The sequence below is a fragment of the Myiozetetes cayanensis genome, unplaced genomic scaffold (assembly GCF_022539395.1).
Source record: "Myiozetetes cayanensis isolate MyiCay16 unplaced genomic scaffold, myiCay2020 scf19, whole genome shotgun sequence".
Classification (NCBI taxonomy): domain Eukaryota; kingdom Metazoa; phylum Chordata; class Aves; order Passeriformes; family Tyrannidae; genus Myiozetetes; species Myiozetetes cayanensis.
The window spans coordinates 65027-89556 of record NW_026087400.1 but is presented as its reverse complement, the minus strand read 5'-3'; the positions used below and the strand labels follow the sequence as shown (position 1 = coordinate 89556).

Sequence of the window (24530 nt, the reverse complement as noted above, 5' to 3'; positions counted from 1 at the left end):
AATCTCATTATCCTCTCCCATTTAGAAAAAAAAAAGGCTTTTAAATATCAATTTAGAATCTATTTGCAAGCTCCCTTGAGGTCCTGTATTACCATTTGGATCCAGGGAGATGTTTCCCTAATAAACTGCTGGGAAGTTCAGAAAAGCAGTAGGGAACTGGAATTTCTAAAATATTTTTCCCTTTTATTGTACTAAAATATGTGTCCAATTACTAAACTAGCATTTAAGACAAATAAAAAAACCAACCAAACAAAACCAAATCCCAAAACTAACCAAACAGCCCCATAAACTTCTATGACTCTTGTAAAGAGGAGAGAATTAGAAATTCATTACCAAAATGTACAAGTGATGTAAAGTTCAGAGAGGCCAAATGGCATGTTCCTGTTTATCACAGCCCTGGCCTAGCACAGTGAGGAGTGCTTGCACTGTCTGTTCCCCAGAGAGAATTAATGAAAGGTATTGGCATTAAAATAATGCTATCAAGCCTAAGAATATTTACTTTTCAAAAACTACTCACTGAAGAATAGATGCAGAGCTACATAAGTATTTCTCAACTTAATACTCTGAGACCTGATTTTGGAGTAGTCCAACTCCTCCAGTCTGCATTTAAAGCTAAGAAGGTCTGGATTTTGAAGATACCAGTTACTGAAGAATTTCAAATTCCATAGGAAAAACAGGAGATCCTATGTATTTCAAGCTGACTAGACAGTCAAGCCCTGTACTTCAAAGATGAGATGGAAAGGATGTGTCCTACTGAATCGTTGTGCAGATGTATTTATTAGTGCTTGAAAAATCTGGTTGCTCTATTGGCCATGAAAAATGGCCTATGGGGAAACATGAACTAATCATTCACAACATTGTCTACCTCTATGCAATGAATGAAACTTGTGGCCAGAGAGTGAACAGTGAAAATAGATGACACTGATCCTCTTTATTCCCTTCTGGAGCATTACCTGTTCCATGTGAGATGTGAAGCAGGACCCATGCGTTGGTTGAAAGGCTGAATTTTGGATCTGCCTAAAGATGCCAAATGAAGGATGTAGGAATAAGTGCAGCTGTGATGCTTTTGATCTCCTGCATGCTCCATTTTGCAGCGGTCACCAGCTTCTGTGGATGTGGTCTGTGTATGCTCCCTGCCTTGAGAGAGAGAATTGTACTGAACCTTGTTTTCCATCCCTTGTGAAAACCAATGGGCTTGTGTTCATGTGTTTATTCAGGAGGCAGCACAGCTGCTACTTAATAATCCTAATACTGTGTGAGATCTTGGCTGTGTATAACTTAGACATGGTGCAATTGTTTTAAAAGCATTTCTCTTTTTAAAAGTAACATGAATGCTATAGGTCTGGGGAGTGCATGGTTGCCCCTTGGGAGAACTGATGAAGAGAGGCTGCAGAGAGGCGTTCAGCTTCCTCACCTACATCCTTCTGGATCCAAGAGGAGTAGAGAGGGATGCTATCACAACCCACAGTATCCTGTGTTGGCTGTGTCACCTCTGCGTGTCAGGTACTATGGGAAGGTGTTGCAGATGGTGGGTGACAGTTAGCCCTGCTAAAGAAACCCTCACCCTAGCTTATACAGGGCATGGGGAAGCTTTCCAGGAGACATAAAATGAAGTAAAATCTAGGTTGAATATTTAAATGTGGCAGGTAGTGTTTAAAAAATAGTACTGAAGACTATCTGTGTCCCACATGTGCAGAAGTAGGATTTGCTCTGAAAAGCAAGGCAGTGTAAATGCATCAATATATTCCTGATTTACAAAGATGATGCCTTGAGATGATAGCTTTTGTGCCTGCTCTTTCCCCTTTTTACACCTCATTTTGATGCCTTGGGTCCTGTTCACTTTATTATCATCACATTAATGAGATTATGCTGCTCTTACTGGTTTTCTCACAGTGCTCCAAGGCACCTCATATGCCAGAGTTGAAGACCAGGAGGTTAAAACAACGCACTCCATTAGTGAACTTAATGAAACTAGTGAGGGTAACACAGTGTTAGTGTTGTCCTACAAACTAAGGAGTTCACAGTCAGAGCTGTTGCTGAAGTGGTCATGAAGAGAGGTGGTTGTTGCCTTTGCCTCTTCTTGTATCTGGCACGTGTAACTGAGCAGAAAAAGTGCAGCACTAGGTTTGTTCAGTTTTTTAGGTTATATGATGATAAAGAGTTGGCTGAATCCAATAGGACATAACAAACACACCTAATAGATGTGACTTTGTAATTCTGATTCAGTTTGGGACAAAGTAGGGTGTATTTCGTATTTTGCCATAAAATGCTGTTTAATGCTAGTGTATCAGTATTGGCAATTATTTTCAAAGGGTATTTTTCTTTTCGTGTAGATTTAAATACTTTGCCATATGTGCCAAGAGAGACCGATTGTTACAGGCCAGAGAAACCTGCTCCCTCTCTTAGCACTCCATGGGGCCACACAGCTAGTGTGATTTTTAATATTAATTATTAATATTAATATTAATAATCTCCAATTGAAAAAAAAATTAAGCCAATTTTAGGGAAAAAAACCCAAAAACCAACCAGTCAGGGTTTTCTACTAAGCCTTGCTCTTCCCTGCCCTTTAAAATGTTATAAATAGAAAAACATCACCAGCAAACTCCTTCATTATGCAAGAGCCTAATTTCTTCCTCTCCGCCAGGGTCTGGTGTGTTTTTCAGAGTCTGTCATTAATTGTGCTGTATTGTGAGCATTTTCTGCTTCACTAGTTAGTCAGATAGGCAGCAAATGGAGTCAGCTCCAGGTCAGAGAACACAAAAAGCCAACTCCTGCTGCCTCCCAGTCAGGTAGGCATATTGAATTGGGTGCCACATAATTGAAAACATTATCAGGCCGGACAATAAGCCAGTTCTTAAACACACAAGCCTGAAACACCACAAAGAGACAAGTGCTGAAAGTTCCTGATGAGCCTGATCTGTCTCCCCATAAAAGCAATAGAAATTCCCCCACCTCTTGCAATGGGCTCAGAGTAGGAAAGAAATACTGAGAGCACTGTGATTTAAAGGTAGAGATCAAAATACTTAACTTCCCCGAAAGCTGTAAATAAAATTAGGTTTAGCATTGCCATTTCTTGGACAGGTATGCTGAGACATAGAAAAAGATGTGGGGTGTTTTGCCATGTTTTTAAATGTGGATGAATAAGGACTTTTTCTATCTGTGAATCAATAGGTGCATCTTATTTGCCCAGACTGTCTCCTTTCCTAATTTCATGCCTAGAAGTTGCTTTTAGCCTATTTCCAACAAAGGTAGAAAACACCCTTCTGGTTAATGGTGTGCATTTCCCCAGCCATTAGCTCTTGTTTAAATGAGACCTGGACCTCCAGCTTTCCTGAATATTGCGAAGTTTTCACCCTGGCTAAGAGCACAAAAGCTGAGGGTTATCAGCTGGCATTGCAGACCTTGCCTTTGATACACACATTTGCTGACTGATGCTTCAGCCCAAGAAGAGCCATGCTAGATAATCAAACATTGGCCATTAGATGAGTAATAGACACTTCTTAAATAATCTCTCTCTTTTCCAGCTGAGGAGATATCACAGGCTGATCATTTTTCCCCTGAATAGTCTATAGCAAAGGGCTAAGCAGGGACTCCTAGAATTACAGATCCCAGTTGATGCAAACAGGCACTTCCACTGGGTACAGGCACAATTTGCAGTAGCTGAGAGTGTCCCAGTGAGGCACAGCAGATCCCCTGTACCAAGTGGGTATTTGGATGGCTGTAGGCAAGTATTATCCTTGGGTAAGTAGATAAATATTCCCATTCAGTATTGTGTATAGGACAAGGTTTCCATATGACCATAGTTACTAATCCTTGACCTCCCTTTTCTGAGCTTGCTTTTCTGGTTACATTATCTGAGTCAGTGGTGATGGAGATCACCTTGACCACAGAAGTGGGCAGGAGGAGAAGTTACAGTACCTTAAAATGTTCTGGGTTTTATTTATAGCATAATGAAATTGGAGGAGGAAGGCAGAGGTTCCAGCTCACACTAGGAATGTGCTGCAGGTCGGGCAGGGAAATGGTGCCCTTAGGGGTGGGCTGCTCTGTGTGGAGCATCTCAAGTGCCCCGACTAAGTCTCACCTGTGCTGTTAAAATATGGGTAAGGGAGAGACAGGGAGGGGAATGTGCACCACACCTTGTACAATTTTTTCTGGGGCAATTATCATATTGCTTCCCATTGACTGTAGTGGTATTCAGCATAAATTTGCATGTCACACTGTAACACCAGGCCTCCAGGTCTGGTCCCCACTGTGAATGCTGTAACATCAGCAGTACATACATGCATTTTAATTAGAGTTCCTTGTGTGTGCTGTCTTCCATATCTCTTTATACATAAGAAATGCAGAATAACAGTCGTGGCTATGCAAAATATGCAAGGAAAGAAACTGTACAAACAAACATGACAGAATTTCCCTTATCAGGTGAACAGCACTGGCAGCTGCATCCTTTGGGACCAGGGATCATGGAATGGCAGAAATGATGACGTGCACTGAGCAGAGGAGATAAAGTAAGTAATAATTCCCCATTGCCTCACACTGCTTTGGGCCTCCTAATCTACACAATCACAGCCCCTCGGTTTGTGTAGGCCGAGCATTTGGCAACAATACCCACAGTGTATCAGCAGCATAAGAAAATGTTCTAGGCTCAGAGTTCTGAATCTGCCCAGCTCAACCCTCTTGAAAGATGTTGAGCCACTGCTGGCTGCTCCTCTGTTATTGGCCCCCAAAGAGCAAAGTGATTCCCTGAGCAAAGGGGCAACTACAATAAGGATGGATGGATGGATGGATGTTGATGAGTGGCTGTAGCTCCAGTATCTGCCTAGTAACCTGCAGAAAAGTGCCCCAGAGAAAATCTGAGGGCATTAAAATGTGAACCAAATCACACCCTGCTGTAACTCCATGGGGAAAAAAGATGATTTACTGTAGCCACTGTGTTCTATATATAGCAGTTACATCTTTTTCAGCACTCAGACAACCAGAGCTCAAGAAGCATTTGGATAACGCTCTCTCTCATGCACATGGTGGGATTGTTGGGGTGTGCTGTGCAGGGCCAGGCGTTGGACTCAGTGATTATTGTGGACCTCTTCCAGCTCAGGAGATTCGATGTCCACTGTGTGCACATTTCTCCACCTACACATTTTAAAACAATTAATTTTACTGTGGCTCGGGTAATACATTTCCTTCATAACACAGTACTCCGAGGGTGTGTGCCCATTCAGAAATGCCTCTTTACAACCTAAGGCATTATTTTTTTCTGATGGAAATCACACATCAGAGACAAAGGGCAGCAGCTCTGCAGTCTCACCGTGGACATGGGGAAGTGCTCAGGCTGTGCAGATGGATGCAAAACAGAACTCATGGCATGCCTGTTCAACCACAGGAATGCTCCGGTGGGTTGTAAATTCAAAGCTGTTAAAATCCGTTTGAGGTGTTAAACGTCCAAACAGTAAAACACATTTTACCTTTGTATTTTCTTCAGTATCCCTAGAGAACCCCTCAGAGCTGTGTCCCAGTTTCTGATGCAGATGGCTGGGGAGGAGAAAGGGGAAGTACGGCTGTCATGCAGGTAAGTGCATTAAGGCTATCGGTGATGCAAGCAGAAATCCCTTGGATGCAGCGATGGAAAAGGGGGTTGGGAACACCAGAAGGTAGCTTCCTGAGATGCTGCTGCTGCCTGAACACTTTGCTGCTGCTGTACCACTAATTGTACAGCCACGTGGTTTGTGAGGATCACAGAAAAACAGCTGTTTGTAAATAACAGAAACACAGGTCACCTTCATTAAGTTTTAGAGTCAACACCACACAGGGATGAAGAAGGCAGTTCACAAGGCTCAAAGAATAGTGAAAGAAATTACTTTCAGTCTTTGCAACACTTTCAGAAAGGTGAAAATGAATCTCTGCTTCGACCCACCTGTGTGCTGTAAACTAACACCTTTAACAATGTGCTTTTACTCCTGCTGTTGCAGCTGGGAACCTCAGCTCCCTGTGTGTGATGACTGTGCTCAGGTCCATGTGGGAGAGCAGTTGCCACCTCAGTGAAATGAGACAGCTCTCCTGGGCACACTGGCGGGGGATTGAGCCGTTGTACATTGATGATGGATCTGACCAGAAGTGAGAAGAGGATCTCTGCATTGTTTCCAGTGACAGGTTTCCCCCTGTGGCCAGTAAACCTCTCCCCACCCTTCCTCAACACATTCCACAGTGAGCCCCTGTGCACTCCTTGTGCAGTGCTGTGGAGGCTGAACCAGAAATGAGCCCTGATCTGCAGGTGAATCTGTCTTGGGACACAGGTGAGTAGAAGAGGCTGAACTTCCACCAGTGAGTGGAGGACAAGGCACATAAGCAGAAAAAGCCCTTCTGTGGTTATCAATGTGAACAAGGGGTCTGGCCCCATGTCAGAACCATCCTGCAAAGACCCCGCTCCCTGGAAATGTTCAAGGCCAGGTTGGACAGGGCTTGGTGGAAGGTGTTCCTGCCCATGGGAGGGAGTTGGAACAAGATGGTTTTAAGGTCCCTTTCAACCCAAGCTATTGTGTGATTCTATGAGAACAATGCTTTTTTGTGCTGTCACTAAGACATAGATTTAGAGCCTGGCAAGTTTTTGTGTGTGTATGCTGACAAAATGGCATCAGTACTATCTGAAAATGAAAGGAAACAGTATCAGAGTAACAAGGAACCACGAAAAAAAAGAGAGAGATACAGAGTTTGATCATAAAAAAAAACTTTAATTCTTATAAAGCCCTGAATGAGACACAGGAAGAGCAAATATTTGTTCTGCTGCTGACCTTCTCAGGCAAATAGCACATCAGGCCCTGTGGGGCTGGAGGCATTGTGCTGAGGGGAAGCGAGAAATCACCAAAAGCCAGAGAGGGCTGTAGATAACAACTGATTACTCAGGGGAGACACAATGAACTCCCCAAACTCCAGCAGAGTGAGAAACCCTTATCTGGATGAATGTGCCCAAATAACCCCCTTGGGTTTTGAGAGAAAGGGCTGTCCCAAGAAGGCCACCTTTCTCTGCTGGTGCTAGCTACAGGAAAGAAGGCACCACCTGGATTCCTGGCACCAACGGGATCAGTTTTGGGCAGCCATGAAATACTGGGATGCCTTCAAGTACCCTGCCCCCAGGTAGAATTTCCTTACCAAATTGCTTTAAATCTGGAGCACGACTGTTGGAGAAGGGCTTAAACAAAAACTTAACAGATAGGAAAGATCAGCTTAGTTGAAAATCACCAGGGACATACAAACCCCTTGAAGAATAAGAAGCTATTTTACACAATTAACAAAATAATTGCTCTTACTCAGACTTTCTGTAAACTTTATAGTAGTTAGAATGGAAGCATCTCTCTGGGTTAATAGTCTTTCTTCCGGTAGGAAAATGGGTTCATTTTACCATTATTATTGCTGCTGAAAAGAGAGGAATTAATTTCCAGTGTGTGTCTAGAGCTGAAATTCAAACATATTTTCAGCACATGTGAGTGGTCCTTATGTCTCAGATAGAGAATAGTCCTTGGTATTTTGAGCTGGAAAATTATCTAAAATATTTTGGTAGCATTTTCCATTCCATCACACTAAGAAGCTGATTTTGGTGATGTCTCTGTCTCCAAGGGGACAGCACTGCTGTCAAAAAGGGGAAAGGTGCTCACATGAGCTTGGCACACTGCACGATCACAGAGTGGTTTGGGTTGAGAAGGACCTTCAAGACCGTCTTGTTCCAGCCTCCTGCCATAGGCAGAGACACCTTCTACTAGACCAGATCACTCAAAGCTGGCCTTGAACACTTCCAGGGATGGGACATCAAATCAGTCACTTATTTTACCTACATCTCCAAAAAGTGATTTTTTTTTTTGTTCCTACGTGGCATGTGTGGCTGGGGGGTGACACCAGCCACCAAAGCAGTGATGGCTCTGACCTCTGCCAGCTTGGCGGTTAGGACAGATTTAAGATGTAAAGGAGAAAGACTACATGAGGGAGAAGCTACAAATGCCAACAGCTGGCTGATGGGTCAACAAGGTGTGTGTTACCTGTGACTCTCAGTCTCTTCATCACAACCCTCCTCAGCCTGAGAGCACCCCTTAGCTCCTTTACTGGGGGCAGCTGATCACCTCCATAATGATGCCATTTGTGACTAATCTTCCAGGATTAAAGATGAACTGTGGCTGCTGCAGGCTTCCACCTTTGCCGCATAGCAACGAGAGCAGAAAGTCAATTAATTACCTTCTCACTGCAATCCAGGGGCTCTTTCATCCTCGGCTCAGCCGAGTGTGTAATGGAAAAGGGATCGAGGCCGGCTGCAGCTGGCCAGCTGGGAATTGCATGACAAAGTGAAAGATGAGCTCCGCGAAAAGGGAGAGGGAGGGCACTGGGGGGAAATCCTCGTCCTACAGGTTCATCAAAAAAAAGTAAGATGCTACTGACTACACAGTTATTGACTTATTTCCCTGCTTTCAGCCCTGATGACGGTGCAGACGCCCTGTCTTATTTCAGGGCACCACCTGAGCTTCTTGGGACATGGGATTATCCGCTCTGAACTCCTCCCTGCTTTAGAACTGTGCTTTCAAGAAGTTTCTTTGGGTAATGGTCACTTCTTGGCTGCTATAGCCTCTCACATGTCCCCAGAGAGATGCCATCCGGCAGCTGTTTGGTTGCTCTGAAAGCTGCTTTCAAAGGCGACTGTTTTACTACTCTTTCTGGTGGCTTTCTGTGCTAAAGGTTAATGAAAAAATCATTCTAAAGATTGAATATCCCTGGGAAGATTTGACTAATGGTTACAAAAACAAGTGAGGAGCCATGGGTGGTGATCTGAGCAGATACTGCTTTTGACTCAGAGCAGGAGGAGATCCTGCTTTTAGCAGCTTCTCTGTGAGACGGGCTTAAAAGGTCATCCTCAGCCCTCCCAGACAGGACTCAGCGAGCAGAGCCCTGTTCTGAGGGAAACTGGAAAAGTGAATGAAGATAAGGAATATTTTAATGTCCATTTATCAAATCTGGCAGCTTCAGACCCCTCAGTAATTGTCTGTTAATGAGAGCAAAAAATGTTACCTCTGGCCCTCTAGTTCAGCAGCTTCACTCAGGTCATTTTGCATGGGTTAGGAGTGGGATCAGCAGGAATCACACCTCCTGAAGAAGGGAAAGAAGAAGTGGAAGGGAGAAGATGAGCTGGGATGTGCAGGAGGTTCCAGCACAGCAATGCTTGAACCAGGCAGAGCCCTGGGGGAAGGAGGGGATCCCTGCAGAGGGCTCTGTTGCGATGGTAGTCAGAAAGGTGATAGAGGGAATATCAGAGGGAAATTTGGCATCAGATGCCCAAAAAGGCATCCTGGATTGTAGAAAGAATTAAACCTAGACAAATCAAGGAACATGAGACCCTCTAGTTTAACTTTCCCTCCAGGCACTTTTGTCCTGTCATCCATTGGAATGTGAGCTGAACTGGGCTCAAATGATTTATCTGCAGCGACAGAGCTACAGTGACCGAAATGGGAACAAGAAAAATTAATTTCTGCTTTCCTGCATGAGTTGAAAATTTTGGATCCCAGGTTGCCCCTTCCTCACCGGGGTTTGTACCTTGTAAAGCAGTTTTTGGCAAAACAAAACATTTAGACTTAGCAGCTGAAGGCCTGTGACATAGCAGGAAGGATGTCATCTCCTCCTGGAAAGACTGAGCAGGTGGGTGTGCTCATCTTGGTAACTTCAATGACTTTTTCAGGTCTTGAGAAACAACTCCTCAGGATCTTCTACCCAGTGCAATGACCAAAACATATTTACTTAATAAGCTAATCCTAAGGTTAAGTGGTTTAGTATTGGAAGAGAGTTCTTGAATCACAGTCCTGCCCTTGGACAGCGCAGCCCTCTCCTTTCCTGGCCTTGCAATTTCCTTTCACTCAGTTTTCTGATGTGCTCCATGGAGAAGTGGTAACTTTAAGTCTCATTGTTATTTTACCTCAGCCACAGTTTACGTGTGCAGGGGAAGGTAATCACAGAGCTGCCTTCTCTTCTGTTCTCTTCCTGAGGTTTTACACTCTCCACATTTCTTTTTGTCATAAATCAAACTAACAAAATTGCTTAAGAAGTACTTTTCTATTAAAAGCAAATAGTGTTGTGCTGCCAAAAGGTTTATTATGAGAACTCTCTGTTTAGTAGTAACACTTTGAGATTACAGGCTGCTAAATTCAGAGTTTCCAAGTGTAAAGACTTTGACCCTGCGAAACAGTCACCTGTGAAATAAAGAGTCTGGTATGAATTTACAAAGGCCTAAATCAAGATACAACTGGATGAAAATTTGTAAACGTGGTTAAAGTACTGGTTACTGTATTTACTGAAGATCCTTGGATCCCCCTACAGAGCAGGAGAGATACCTGGAGTCTTAGTGGACTTTCATTGTCAGGACAATTAACAGTTCAGACTGAATGAAATGCAGGGTACTGTGTATCACTGCTTCGGTGGGCTGCTGAAGTGGGGTTTTAAGGCTAAAATAGGGACAATGCATTGAAAAGAAAATGTGAGAAACCCAAACCAAGAACATATTAAAAAAAAAAAAAAAATTCAGACTGGAAGAGCAGGGTGTTTAAAAAGGAATCAGAACACATGAGTAAAGCATAAAGCAGATGCTCCTGTAACAAAGGCACAGACTTGGGATTCAGACATTATTAGTGTGATGTCTGGCATAGGGAAAAAAAATTTCTATCTATATTAGTAATTTAGGCCAAAACATCTACACATAATGGAGTGATTAACCGCAGTTTTCTGTGGGGTATGTACCTATCTCTTCATGCCTCCATTTCTCATGTCTGAAGGGCAGAAATAACAGAGTTTCCACCCATACAGCACAACACAGCATCCTTGTGAAAAGCCCAGGCACCTGCTGGGGTGGTGGCCATAAACACATCTCTGGGCAGAGCAAGCAGGGGATGGACACAGGGATTCATCACCCCTGGGTGTGAGTTCTTGGTTTCTTAGTGGTAATAAGAATGTTTTTGCCTATTTTTGCAGATGCAAGAAGGCATGTCATGATGAGAGCAGATATGCATGTGTATGCTTTTTTTATATATGTATATATGCATGTATGATATTTTTTGGGGAGTGTGCTAAGCCCTATTATTTGTGGGTATTTTTAAATCTCATTTTCCTTCCTCTCTTAATTCAAAGTCTTCAGCTAAATTCAAGGAAAGGAACAAAATTTGTGCCTGTTTCACCCTTGGGCTTTTGGCAGCTGCAGAGTAGACCTTGGGTGAAGACCACCCCGCTTGCACCTTGGCCACTCCTGGACCCATTTCTGCCTCTCCCTGGAGCACAGCATCCCACTGGGTAGTGACCAAAAACCCCACAGGAGATTTGCTGCAGCAGTAACAGGTGAAATTTTTATTTCATTGAGATATTTGCTGTGTGTCAGTGTGAGCTGCACAGCTGTGCATTGTGCTACTGTGTCACTCTGCTGCAGTTGTGATTCCCAGCGCGTGGTCTGTTCCCTCCCCTGGCAAGGAATAATTTCAGTCATGCCCTAGTATCTGTTCTCTTTCTATACTTTACACTAGATGAAAGAACAAAAACCTCTCTGTAGTGGTCTGGTCTTCTGCAGGTGTGGTTGATGCTGAAACCCCCAGGGGTGGCTGGACTCCTTTGGTGTATGTGGACAGGGAACTCACTGCTTGCTTGCTCACGAGGACAGTAAATATTGCCCTGTCTGAGCTTTCCTAATCTGAAGCGCTGACAGGAAAGCTTTCCAGGTCAGAGTATTTGAGAAACTGTATAGAAATGCTACATTTAGACTGTAATTACGAAGTGCTGTCCCTGTGCCTGGATCCATAGTCAGCACAGAGAAACTGTCTGCAATGGTAGGTGATCTGGTGCTCAGTATATCCAGGGTTGTTATAGACACTCCTGAAACAGCAGATTAAGATACTGAGATTGGCTGATCTCTCTGAGCCATGTAAGAAACAAGCAGGTTCCCTACTGCTTGTGTTAGATACAGGTAACTGCATTTCCTTGTACCCCAGTAGTCCTGGAAAAACTGGTTCTGCCTGATTCTGAGTTCCCTTTGGTTGCAGAGAGCCCTGTCCTCTCTCTCTCTCTCGCTGGGCTGCAGTGTGTTCTTCCAGCACTGTTCATTGCACTGCTCACACTGGTGTGGGATGAAAGGAACCAATGTGTGTGGAGACTTCCTGCAAAAAGAGGGGTTTTTTCTCTTTGCTTGCTTTATTTAAGAGCAGGACTCTGCCTGAACTGCAGAGCAGAGGAAGTTGAGGTGAGTGTAGCATCCAGTCCTCCCCCATAAGCACCAGTATCCCCCAGCTCAGTGAGCATGCAGGGGACTCACAAACACCAGCATGGGGTGTGGTTTTCTGCAGATGCCATGGCCCAGGAAGTGTTGCTGGGGGCTGAGCTGTCTTTTCCTTTAGATCAAGCAATGACACACCTCGCCTTGCCCTTTGACTTTCCTTAGGATACAGCAATAGCTATATGTGGTGTTTTCCTGGGTTGAGATTTTTTACTGTATCCTTAAATGGCTTTTATTTTTGGTCTCCGCAAAAAAAATGACTCAAACTGATTGATGATAGCCACATGGAGAGGCTGCACATCCAAATCCTGCTACTGGAAACAACAGGCTCTATAAGTTCAAGTGGGAGTCAGGTTCAGAGACCCAGCTGCAATTTTCCCAGTAGCAGAAGTCCCTTGGTTAGGAGTACCCAGTTGGTGCCACTCCAAAACATTGAGCAAGGTCCTGTTAAAGGAGGATACACGAGCCTCTGTCTGCTGCCTTCCCTTGTTGGCCTTGGCTGAGCACCAGGAATATCACCAAGCAGGGGCTAGGTTTTCCCAGTGTTCTGGTCTTGGCTTTTGGATGGGGCTGGGAGACATTTGCAAGAGATGTGAGTAACTGTGTGTGTCGCTGACCTGCTTTTATCAGAAATGGACACATAAAGGAGAATGAAAATGGACAGATGGGGGATGGAGCTGGCTGAGAGTGAGCCCTCCTGACAAGAAACACCCCAAAGGCAAGCTGGCTTCTGGGGCTGTCCCTCTGCTTGGAAAGGCCCTTCCTCACTGCATGCACAGATGGAATAGACTTAAGAAAAAATAACATTTTAAAAAAGGGAAAAATTAAGAAAAAATATAATTATATAAAAACTTTCCAGTACTGGAGCGTCATCTGACCACAGGCTCCTTAGGGAGAAAATTCCTGTACATACCAGCCTCCGTTCATTATATCAGCTTTTATTCTGTGCTTTGAAACATTATGTGTTGTCACCACTGGTTAACTATGTCTAAACATAATGCAGATTTCCTGCAACTTGTGCTTTCATTGCAGGTTGCTCCCAATTTTGCTTAAAATAAAAAAATAAAATTAAAAAAAATTTAAAAAAACCACAAAAAACCAAAAAAACCAAAAATAATGTTATGCTGGAGGAAAACAGCCAATCTAGGACTAGGGATAACAAAAATCTTGTTTCAAAAAGCAGCACTTAAGCTCCACAACTGCGGCAGAAGAGCTTTTTATTTGAAAGCTGACATGAAAAAGCTTGGCACCTATGAAGTATGTGCTTTCCTTTCCCAGTCTATAGTCATTTCCTGTGAAATACAAGCACATGTATATATATAAATATAAATATCTAATTTGACAATGATGAAGCTGTATGTATTTAGTCCATGAAAATGCTGTTAAGCTCATGGGAACAATAAAACTTTTGTAGTGAGCTGGGAATTTGGTATTGCAAGTGTCCAATGGTTATCACTTAATTTTGATGTCAACCATAAAGACAAACTACAAGTTAAATTTAATTCCAACTTATTGGGAGTGTTGTGGTCAAATTGCAAATTAATTTTTAGCTTATAGATGATAATGGTTTATCAGGGCTCCTCCCTTCTGGGAAATGAAAGTCACAGAAATTCGTGTACAAACAGTCTCCCAAATTAGAGATGAAAAGTTGTCTGTTTGGCAAATAGTGAGGTTAAAGCAAGATGCCTTTATGTAGTTTTTACATATTCTCCGGGCAAATTTTCTTACTGTAAGACATGTTAATCTAAAATGATGATATTCACAGCCCTTTATATGCTCAGTCTTTGTTTTATGTCTCTAGGCAGCCATTTTGTGTTCAATAAAAAAATTAAATAAAGAGGGGACACCCACTGCGGGCTTTCTCCTGGAGACTTTGCCTCTGGATTTTACTGTGTTATGGTTATTTCATTGCAGTGTCTGTCAGCCTGCCTGCAGCTGTCCTTGTCTTGGACAGCAAACTGTGAATTCAGCCTCAACAGCTAGCGCAAAACAAGCAGCAGCTTGTGTGATTCTACATCCAGCGTTTTTGCTTTGTACCTTCAACATATAGGTCAGCTCTAAACATGGGCAACAAGGAGAAGGTGGAACCCGAGGCTTGGGGTATTCCAGCATGCTGGACTGCATCCCAGAGCCCATCCTCCTCTCCAAAACCCTCTCACCACATCCTGACACCAAGGCCTTTCCCTTCCCTACTCTCCTGAAATTCCCAGAGCTATTAACTAGGTCACGGGAGCTGGTCCCAATGAAACAGTTTGTCTAATTGCCTTTTTATAGTATATTGTGCAACTCTTTATTATCCTGTCAGAGTTCCCGACGTGGTGTCAGAGGGGGCACAGGAGGCACAGCTGGGATGAAGGGCACTGCTGTGCAGCCACTTACGGGTGTGAGAGCTGAGGATAAGCTTGTGCATCACTGATGCTGTGGGGATGGCACCTAGAGGTGCTTTTGGCAGTGGCGGGGGGAAGAAGGACTGTTTGCCACTCCTGGGATCAGCTCTCTAGGTACCCACGTACATGTCCAGAGGGGTGGCTGCCGCTCTGAAAGTGACTGCCTGGGCTGACTGCACAAGGTCTGCTCCTTGGGCAGATGTGACCACAGAATCTTCTCGGCTGGTTGGGCAGAAGGTGCCCCTCGGCCTTCTTGTTTCTGCAGCTGGTAGCTCTGCTGGAGATGCCCAGCAGCAGATTTTTGGGAATTATTATGGCATTAGCAAGGAAACTGAGCAGTAATCAGAGGATTACATGCCTACATTCAGACACCCACTCTTTTCCTGAGTATTGCAAAGGAGGGTGAGGATGAAAAAACAGGATTTACAAATTCCCCTTTTCATGTGGTCACAATTTGCAGCCCACCAAAAGCCCAGGTGAATCAAATCATTTTGGGGCTGGGAGCCTGACTGAGCAGTGAACCTGTCTTGCTCCCAAATAATCACACCTTCATGCAATTGGCACTGTGCTGTGCTACCCAGCAGCCTGGAGAGGGGCTGGCAGGGAGGGCTGTAGAAAGCCCACCCACCTAGGATTGGCCTTCCCTGCTTCCCTTAAATTATTTTTGAGCACAAAGAGGTCTTTTTCCTCAGTTTATTAATCAGAAGACCCAGCCACAAACCGCAGGAGCCTTCTCTGAAGAGATAAGGCAGTCGCTCCTCTAGCGGGATGTTGCGTTTCCTGGGGAGGATGGGGAGGTTTGGATGAGCTGTTCTCCGCAGAAGCAGGGCTGCATACCCCCAGGGCTGCTCGAGGGAGTACAGGAGACACCCATCCCGCCCCGGGGAGCGGCTGCGGAGAAAGCAGCTAGCGCCAGAGCCCCCCGGCGTCAGTTCTGACAGAGGCTGCTGCTCGCTCTCTTTAGCTTGGTCTGAAACGATTTGCAGCTCAAGTGCCCCTCTGAGAGCCGCTAACCATTGGATAAGGTTTGGCACCGTTATCCTGCTTGGGTTAATTGGGAGTTAGGGAGAGTCCAGGAGTGACGCGGCTGCCTCCATCTGTCGGTCCGTCCGTCCTTCCGTCCATCATTCCGCCTCTCCAACCTCCCACGGCTCGCTCCGCTCCCCGGCGCGCTGCGGGCAGGGAAGGGGAGAGAAGCAGAGGTAAATGCCCCGACCCTCCTCTCCATCTCTCCAGGCTCTGCTTTCCTCTCTTCGTCTCCCTCTTTTCTCTGCGTGTCCCGTCCCCCTCCCCCTCTTTTCTGTCTGCTTTCTCTCCGATTTCAGCCGCGGGTAGAAGTTCGGGGTGGATTTTTTTTTTAATTTATTTTTTTTTCCCAGCAGCTACTGCAGAAAGTCTTTTTATCCCTCTCCTGCAAAAGGGGCAGGAGCGAGCCGCCGATCCGGAGGCAGAGGGACCCCCGGAGGGGTGTTCCCAGCCGGGCAGGGGCTGGAGAGGGCTGCTCCGAGGTGCGCCCAGCCAGCGCGGGGATGGAGAAGGCATGTGCTGGCTCAGCTCCCGGCGTTAAAACCGGGTGGGCGCAGCGGCACCGCGGCATCCCTTGTTACTGTATCCCTCGGACCCCGCCAGAACCTGAACTCCTCAGCATCCTCTGCAACTCTATGCATGGCCCGCATCGCCCCCCCCCACCCCCTCAGTTTCCTACTCATCTCGGTGTCCGACGAGGCTCAGCAGACCTCTGGTGTTCTGTAGGGTGTCAGAGTGAGGGGTTCCCTGAATAAAGAGGGGGTACAGCACAGTCCAGCAGCGGGAAAAGAGATTCCCTCAACCCCAGGGCATCCTTGGCCAGAGGAACGGCCCGAGCCCCCCCGCGAAGGACGAGGGTCCCACGGCCCTCGCAGGGGAGTCCCTGCCCGAGGGCAGCCTCTCTGCACTGGTCCCGAGACCTTGGACTTACTTTCGAGATCTCTGTGGGGTTTTCTTGTTTGGAGTTTTCGGTTGGTTTGTTGCTTTTGGGAGGGTTTTGTTTGGTTTTGGTGCGCTTGTTTTTGTTGTGTCATTTTTTTTAAATATTGTTGGCTTGGGGTTTTGTTCGGGTTTAAATGTTGTTTTAAATTTAATATTTGTTTGTTCGTTTGTTTTCGTTTGGGATTTTTTTCCCTGAGAGATATCTACCCAGCCCGACATATCCATGCTCAACGAGCAACCGTCTCCTCCATTCTTGGCACTATCATAGAAAGACTTGGGTTGGAAGGGACCTTAAAGATCATTGGGATGTCTAGGACCCCCTTCCTCTCCCCGGCATCGAGGGATGCTGGTTGGGGTGCAGCGCGATGTCCGGCGGGGCCGCCTTGGGGCTCCCAGATGAGGTTTGGAGGTACTGGGGCAGGGGCGGAGATGTGTCAAGGCGATTTAAGGAAATATTCACGCACTAGACAGAGGTTTGGATGAATTTTCGTTCCTTCTTCCCTGATGCCCCCTGCAGCCTCCAGAAACAGGGCTTCTTCATGTCTTCTTTCACAAAAAAACCTCGTTTTAGGATAAATAAAATAAATAATAATAATGATAATAATAATAAAAGGAAAAATAAATCGTTGGATTAATCCCTCGAGGTGTTCGTCGTATCAGTCATTTCCAGTACTAGGAAGAGGAGAAACAGCAGTTGCAGTGACGGCCCGAGCCCATTGCATCCTCCTCTGGCTGATTTTAATTTTCCGTGGTTAAATCACAGCCCGTCAAGACGATGGTAAACCCGGGGCAAAGCCCTTCTGCGCTCGGCTTTCTCGACCTATTTGTGCACTGACATGAAATAATTCCTCCGCAAAGCCTTCTCTGCTACAATCAAAAAGCCCCATTTTTGAGGAGTTGGCTGTAGCAGCAGCTACCCCATCCTTGCACCGGGAGCCGGGAACAGCAGCCGAGACACCTCTTAGGGGTAAAGCCCTCACTGGGGATAATTATTTTGAGGGATTTTTTTACGCCTTTCAGCCTCTTTGCACACAATTTTCTTTTGTATTCTGTCAGGAAAAAAAAAAAAAAAAAAAAAGAGAGAGAGAGAGAAAATAAAAGGTATTTAAGGAGGGTATTTAAGGTTTCTCTCCCTAGAAGTCGGGGAGGATTCGTTCCCCACCACTGCTCAGCGCCGCAGCCCACCTGCAACCGCAGCCAGAACGCTCCCTCCCCTCTTCCTCAACAACGATATTGGGAAATAATTTAGCGCTGGCTTTTCCACTCATCTGTAGTAAAACAATGCTCTTTTTTTACCTTCCGAAATAGCAAGTGAAACACAGATTCCACCCTTCCTCTCCCTGCCTTTCAAAGGATCAAAGGAAGGATATTTTATATATGTATATATATTTCTTTTTTTTTTTTTTTTTTTTTAATAAAACAACGATTTAAGTGCTCCCTCGGCTCAGAGGGGACGTGCTCTCCCGCACACCGCCCCAAAATGCCATTAGTCCCCCTGCCACCCTGCATTTGTCTGTGCCACAGCACAGCACCGGGATATCCCGTTGCCGTTGTTGGCTGTGTTGGCAGCCCATCTCGGAAAAATTCAAAATAAATTAAAAATCGTAAGGCTTTTAACCGACCAAGGAGTCTAAGCGCTTGGAAACAAAACTAAAATATCGGTATTTTATTTAAAGAATAACCGGGGGGGGGGGTGGCGGAGAGCTCTGCACTGAGCATCCTGCCGGGTGCCAGTGCAGTGCCGCCCGGCTGCGGGCCCCGATCGGGAATGGGGCCCCATGTCCCGCCAGGTTTGGAGCTCATGGATCACAGGAATCTTTACATCCAGCTGAGCTCTCGCCCCCTGTGCTCGAGTGGCCACGCACCGCGGTGCTCCCCGCGCAGGGTCCGCTGCCCAGGCCGCCCTCTGCCTCCGAAGGGGCCGCGCATTTTGGGGGACAGAAAAAAAGCAAAAGAAGAGAGTGCGAGGAGGAAAATCCCGTTAAGAACCAGTCAATAGACGCCTGTCCGCCTCTTCAGTGGAGCTCTTTTGTTTCTCTGTGGGGAAGCGACTGGCGGCCAGGGACCCGCGGGCGGGTGCGGGGCAGGTGAGGGACAGGGCGGGCAGTGCAGGGGCTGTGGAGCCGGGCGGAGATGGGGAGGGGGTCCATGCTGCGGCGCTGCTGGCAGGGCCCGGCGGGCGTGGGTGGGGCGGGAGGGGCTGGGCTTGGCCGGGGACGCTGGTACCTCCCCCAGAAATGCAGTAATTCTCCCCCCTCTCCTCTTCTCTCCGTGAGGTGGGCGCACTGCGATGGAGACGCAGCGCGCTCTACCAGGGGCTTGCGCTGCCCGTCTGGTGACATCCTCTGGCTGCTGACTGTCCCCCATCCTGCCCGGCTCGTCCCCCGACCCTGCCGCGGGGCCCGGCGGAGCGGCGTGGAGCGGGCGGCGGAGCGTGCGGGCCCGCTCCCCCTGCAGCGGTGTCATGCCCCTGGGCACCCCGGCCGGGAACCGCTCGCACTGCACCGGGACGCGGAGGTAGCGGCTCGGAGCAGCCACTCGCAGCCGCCCAAAGCCGGGCGCCCAGCTCCCGTCTACCGCCCCGCCGCCCGCCCGCCCCGTCGGGATTTTCCCTTCCCTGAGGATCCGCGAGCAGCGGACTCACGCGAGCCGCAGCCATGGCCACCCTCCTACGCAGCAAGCTCTCCAATGTGGCCACCTCGGTGTCCCACAAATCGCAGGCGAAGATGAGCGGAATGTTCGCCAGGATGGGCTTCCAGGCGGCCACCGACGAAGAGGCGGTGGGGTTCGCCCACTGCGACGACCTGGACATGGAGCATCGGCAGGGGCTGCAGATGGACATCCTCAAGTCCGAGGGCGGAGAGGAGGGTGCGGAGACGCCCCTGGAGGGGGACATCCACTACCAGCGGGACGGCACCGGCCCCCTGCCGCCCTCCGCCTCCAAGGAGGCCTGTTCCGAGCTCTCTGGGCAGGGCAAGCCCAAGATCACCGCATGGGAGGCGGGATGGAATGTCACCAACGCCATCCAGGTACAGCCACTGTCGCTGGGCACCGGGCAGTGCTCCCTTATCCTGATCACGGTCCTACTCCTCTCCGTGATCGGCTGCCGTGGGCTGATTGCAAACCCGCTTTAGGAGAAAGGGAAAGAAGGTGGAAAAGGGCATGGAAGGGGAAAAATATAGAGGAAAGATAGAGATTAAAATGGGGGGGAAAGGAAAGAAAAAGAAAGAAATATTAAGAAATAAAGGGAAACTAAAAGCTCCCAACAGGGCTCTCTGCTTTGCCTCCCCACCCCAGAGGAGGGCACAGTGCCAGGAAGGGGCCTGAGCCCCATCCCCATCCCACTGTGGCTCCCACAGGGCTGGGGCTGGCCGGTGTCCCCATCAGGTTGCCCCAGCACATGGGCTAGGGAGACAGGGGGGACAGGGAGCCCAGGGGATGACCAGGCTGCTGGCAGGGTTGCACCGGGGTGGGCCTGGTCTGGCGCCTCCAGAGGTCCCTGGCTATGGTGGTCTTGGTGCACTGAGAGGGGCTGGCGACAGAGAGGATAGAGAGTGGGGACAAAGCCCAGGCGCTGAAACCATGCTCTCTATTTCTGGGTGCTGCGGGGTAGGATCATGCGGGTGTGCGGGTGTGACTGTGGGAGTAGCACGTCAGAGAGGGAGGGTGGTGCATCACCGTGTGTGGCCATGGCTGCGTGGTGTGGCTGTGTGATCAACTGCATGGGTGTGATGGTGGTGCCAGTGAGGCAGTGAGAGCACATGTGACTGTGATGATGCAGCTGCATGTGCTCAGCTGCAGGTGCAGGCCTGGTCGCCTCCACCACCAAGCAACACGGTTTCCATTTTGTCTCTTTCTAGGGGATGTTTGTTCTGGGCCTGCCCTATGCCATCCTTCATGGTGGATACCTAGGACTCTTTTTAATAATTTTTGCTGCAGTGGTTTGCTGCTACACTGGGAAAATACTTATTGCCTGTCTTTATGAAGAGAATGAGGATGGGGAGATAGTCAGGGTGAGAGACTCCTACGTGGACATCGCGAACGCGTGCTGCGCACCTCGCTTCCCCACCCTTGGGGGCAGAATTGTGAACGTGGCTCAGATCATTGAACTGGTCATGACCTGCATCCTCTATGTGGTGGTCAGTGGGAACTTGATGTACAACAGCTTCCCCAACCTACCAGTCTCCCAGAAGTCGTGGTCCATCATTGCCACGGCAGTGCTCCTGCCTTGTGCGTTCTTGAAGAACCTCAAGGCAGTCTCCAAGTTCAGCTTGCTCTGCACATTAGCCCACTTTGTCATCAACATCTTGGTGATCGCCTACTGCCTCTCCAGGGCACGTGACTGGGCCTGGGACAAAGTCAAGTTTTACATTGATGTAAAGAAATTTCCCATCTCCATTGGCATCATTGTCTTCAGCTACACTTCTCAGATCTTTCTGCCTTCCTTGGAGGGGAACATGCAGAACCCCAAGGAGTTTCACTGCATGATGAACTGGACTCACATAGCAGCTTGCATCCTTAAGGGACTCTTTGCCTTGGTCGCCTACCTGACCTGGGCTGATGAGACCAAGGAGGTCATTACAGACAACTTGCCATCTACCATTAGAGCAGTAGTCAACATTTTCTTGGTGGCCAAAGCCTTGCTCTCATACCCCTTGCCGTTCTTTGCAGCTGTGGAAGTCCTGGAGCGGTCTCTTTTCCAAGATGGAAACAGGGCTTTCTTCCCCAACTGCTATGGGGGTGATGGGCAGCTCAAATCCTGGGGACTCACCCTCAGGTGTGCCCTGGTAGTTTTCACTCTGCTCATGGCTATCTATGTGCCCCATTTTGCCCTCCTGATGGGTCTTACTGGGAGCCTGACAGGTGCAGGGCTCTGTTTCCTGCTCCCCAGTCTTTTCCACCTCAAACTCTTGTGGAGGAAGCTCTTGTGGCACCATGTCTTCTTTGATGTTGCCATTTTTGTTATAGGTGGTATTTGCAGCGTCTCTGGGTTCATCCACTCTTTAGAAGGCCTCATAGAGGCCTTCAGAACCAATGCTGAAGACTAAGCAGGGGCCAGAGTTGGGTGCAGTAAGAGAATCACATTGAACATCTGTATAGCCAAATAATTCTGCATCCCTTTAATGGAAAGAGTAATTATTTTCGTTATGTGCATCCAACAAATTCTATGTCATAGAATCTGCAAATTAAAGGAAATAAGATGAAAGTGCTTGCCCTAATGTCTTTTTAAATAAGATCAGATTTAAATATATTTTTTTGTTATTTAGATTTTTTAGAAGGAAATTATCTGGTGCCCCACCCCTATCTCCTCACTCGTTGCCTGAAGCTTGGCCCCCTGCAAATGGCCTGTTGGGAAACAGTTGCAGTTTTCAATTCTCCTTACAGATATGCAATTCAGTGTTTCAGGAGCTGAAACACAGGTGGCCAATCCCATGGGATTGGGTCACTGCACTCACAAATGGAAGCAAACCCTCCGTGGATGCTGGGAGCAGGGACCTTCATTTTTCACTTTGTGAGATGGATGTAGATGAGACCCAGATTGTATGACCAGCCCAACAAACCCAAGCAGCGGCTGACGATCAGCAATGCCACTTACCTGCAATGTTTACATTGTTGTCACATAGATGTCAGGACTGCTTAATTCTTCCATCTGAACCCATACCAAGGAACGGAGCTTCCCATCGACTACAATGTGTTGCCTCTGGTTGAAATCGCAGCCCTGGAGTCCACCTCTCAGTGACTTTTGTTTTGTTTCATTTTCACAGTCGTTATTTCTAAATTATGAAAAGATAAAAAGAGAAAAAAATATGTTGTTGGATTTGACGTTGTTTCAGGATACAGAACAAAACTATGACACAATTCATTCTGTGCAATCTACCAGATCCGTGGAGCTGTTTCCAATGTACGTGTGGTGTCATTGTGGTAAATAAGATGAAAAATGTATATCAGAAAAAAAAAAAAATCTATCTTTAACATATAATGTGGTACATAAATATATCGAACAATAAAGAGAAAACATAGATGATGAGGCTGGCCTGTTTTGTGGGGGGCTTGGAGGACCAGGGCAGGGACAGGGGGAGGTTCATCCTTCCCGCATTGGGAGTACCACACATTCTCGGGGTAAAGTCTGGGCAGCGCCAGGTTGTTATCAACAGCGGGATTAAGCTGTTTGCAAGAGGTAGGACACTTATATTTCGGGAAGGGGTGGGGCTGCTTTCACCTCTCCTTCCAGTTTTGCTTTAGCCTGTAGTGGTCAAACTCCAGGGATGGATGGAATTTGCAGATGCACCCCGAGGGTTTTTTCTGAATAAGGGGAAAAAACCCCGTCGCAAACGAAGGAGGAGAAATAAACGAAAGAAAGGGCTGGGGGTACCTCTGGCTTGAACCGAATTCACCGAGCTCTGCCCAGGGGTGCGGAGCGTGGGGCTGATTTCCCCGGGGGCGCTTTTTCCCACAGCGGGGATTAGCCCCGCACTCCATACCTGTGATCGAAAACACCTCGATTTACAGCAATTTAAAAGCTACAACAACTAATTGTCCGCCCGCTGCCGCTGCACAGCGAAGATGAGGATGGGGGGACCCACCGTCAGCGTTCCCCTTAGCACAGGCACAGCTGAGATCCCCGTGGGGCTCCTATTATTGCCTCAAATCACGCCGAGCGCTGGGAGGGCTTGGGGTGTTTCCCCGTTTCCCCCGCCCGGTCCGATGGCAGCGGGCAGCTCCGCAATGCGGTACCGGGGGTGGGAGGGGGGTGTTGGCACGAGCCGGGAAAGGGGTTGCGGGCAGGAGAGGGGGATATCCCTGCCCGAAGGAAAGCGCATTTCGGGCGGTTTCCCCGGCAGCCTTCGGGAAAAGGAAAGAACAGGGGAGCTGTGGGGTCTATTCCGTCTGGAATCGGGGACATGTGGCGCCGTGGGTTGTGTAAGGGGGGAAGGGGGGGGGCATCGTGGTGGGGCGCCTGCTCCCCGGATTAGCCGCATTTCCCTCCATGCGGCGCCCTTTCCTGGGAATATCCGTCTGTGTCCTATCTCCATTCTTAACCTTATCTCCACGCATATCCCCATCATCACCCCTATCCCAGTCCTCATCATTTTCATCCTCATCACCCCTTATCCCCATCCCGGTGCAGGTGACCCCTGACTGCCGCCCCGCCGCCAGGCACCGTCAGCCCGATCCGACTCCGGCGGCCGCCCCACCCCGCCTCCAGCCCGGGGCCGCCGCGGCGGCGCAGCGCCCTCGCCCGACGGCGCGCATGGCCCGGAGCCACCGCATCCACCCGCCGGGATACGGGATGCACCCGGCCCGGAGCTGCCGCATCCACCCGCCCGGGATGAGGAGAGCCAGTCTGGCTGGGGAGCTGGGTGAGGGGCTTCCCTTGAGGTGTGCCAGCTGTTTCTTCTTCTGCCCTGAGGTATCTGTTCCAGCTCTGTTTTCTCCTCAGGGATCAGCATGGGAGGAGATCCAGCCAAACTCCCTGCCCTGTGCAGGGCTGAGATAAGCCCTCGGATCCTGGGAGCAAGTGGAGAGCTGAGGAGCCCTGGCAGATTAACACACTCCTCTGCATATATGTGGTTTGCATTTGCTCTGCACGCAGTAGTTAGAGAGTCTTTTTTTTCTCTGTGTTCCGCACTGGGGAAGCAAAGGGATGCAACCAGGCTGGCTACCATGCCGTGCCATTCCATGCCACAGCAGCACAGCAGCTGGCTCTCCTCTCCTGTGGGCAGCTGCTTGTGTCTGGATACAGGATGCTCACAGACTAACCTGACACGGTCTTTGTGTTTTACAGGGGCCAAATGTTATCTGGTTCAGGACACATGATGATGGAAACTGTTTCATGAAGTTTTAACTTTTCAGAGGTCTTAAACCTAATTCAGCTAGTCCCTTCCCCCCCACTCCTTTCC

At 48.0% G+C, this 24530-nt stretch overlaps 1 protein-coding gene across 1 annotated transcript; it reads left to right on the top strand.

Moving 5' to 3' along the window:
- Positions 1 to 18906: 18906 nt before the first annotated feature.
- On the top strand, positions 18907 to 22651 carry SLC32A1 (solute carrier family 32 member 1). The gene is made up of 2 exons (XM_050313936.1): positions 18907 to 19658; positions 20490 to 22651. Exons 1-2 carry the CDS (start codon positions 19287 to 19289, stop codon positions 21675 to 21677), a joined length of 1560 nt encoding a protein of 519 aa, XP_050169893.1. The 5' UTR covers positions 18907 to 19286; the 3' UTR covers positions 21678 to 22651.
- The last annotated feature ends 1879 nt before the right edge of the window (positions 22652 to 24530 follow it).

Bases quoted from the DNA above. Each gene is read 5' to 3' on its own strand.
- SLC32A1 (XM_050313936.1), top strand. From the start codon at position 19,287: ATGGCCACCCTCCTACGCAGCAAGCTCTCCAATGTGGCCACCTCGGTG. The intron at 19,659-20,489 runs GTACAGCCACTG...GTCTCTTTCTAG, and splicing joins ATGTCACCAACGCCATCCAG to GGGATGTTTGTTCTGGGCCT.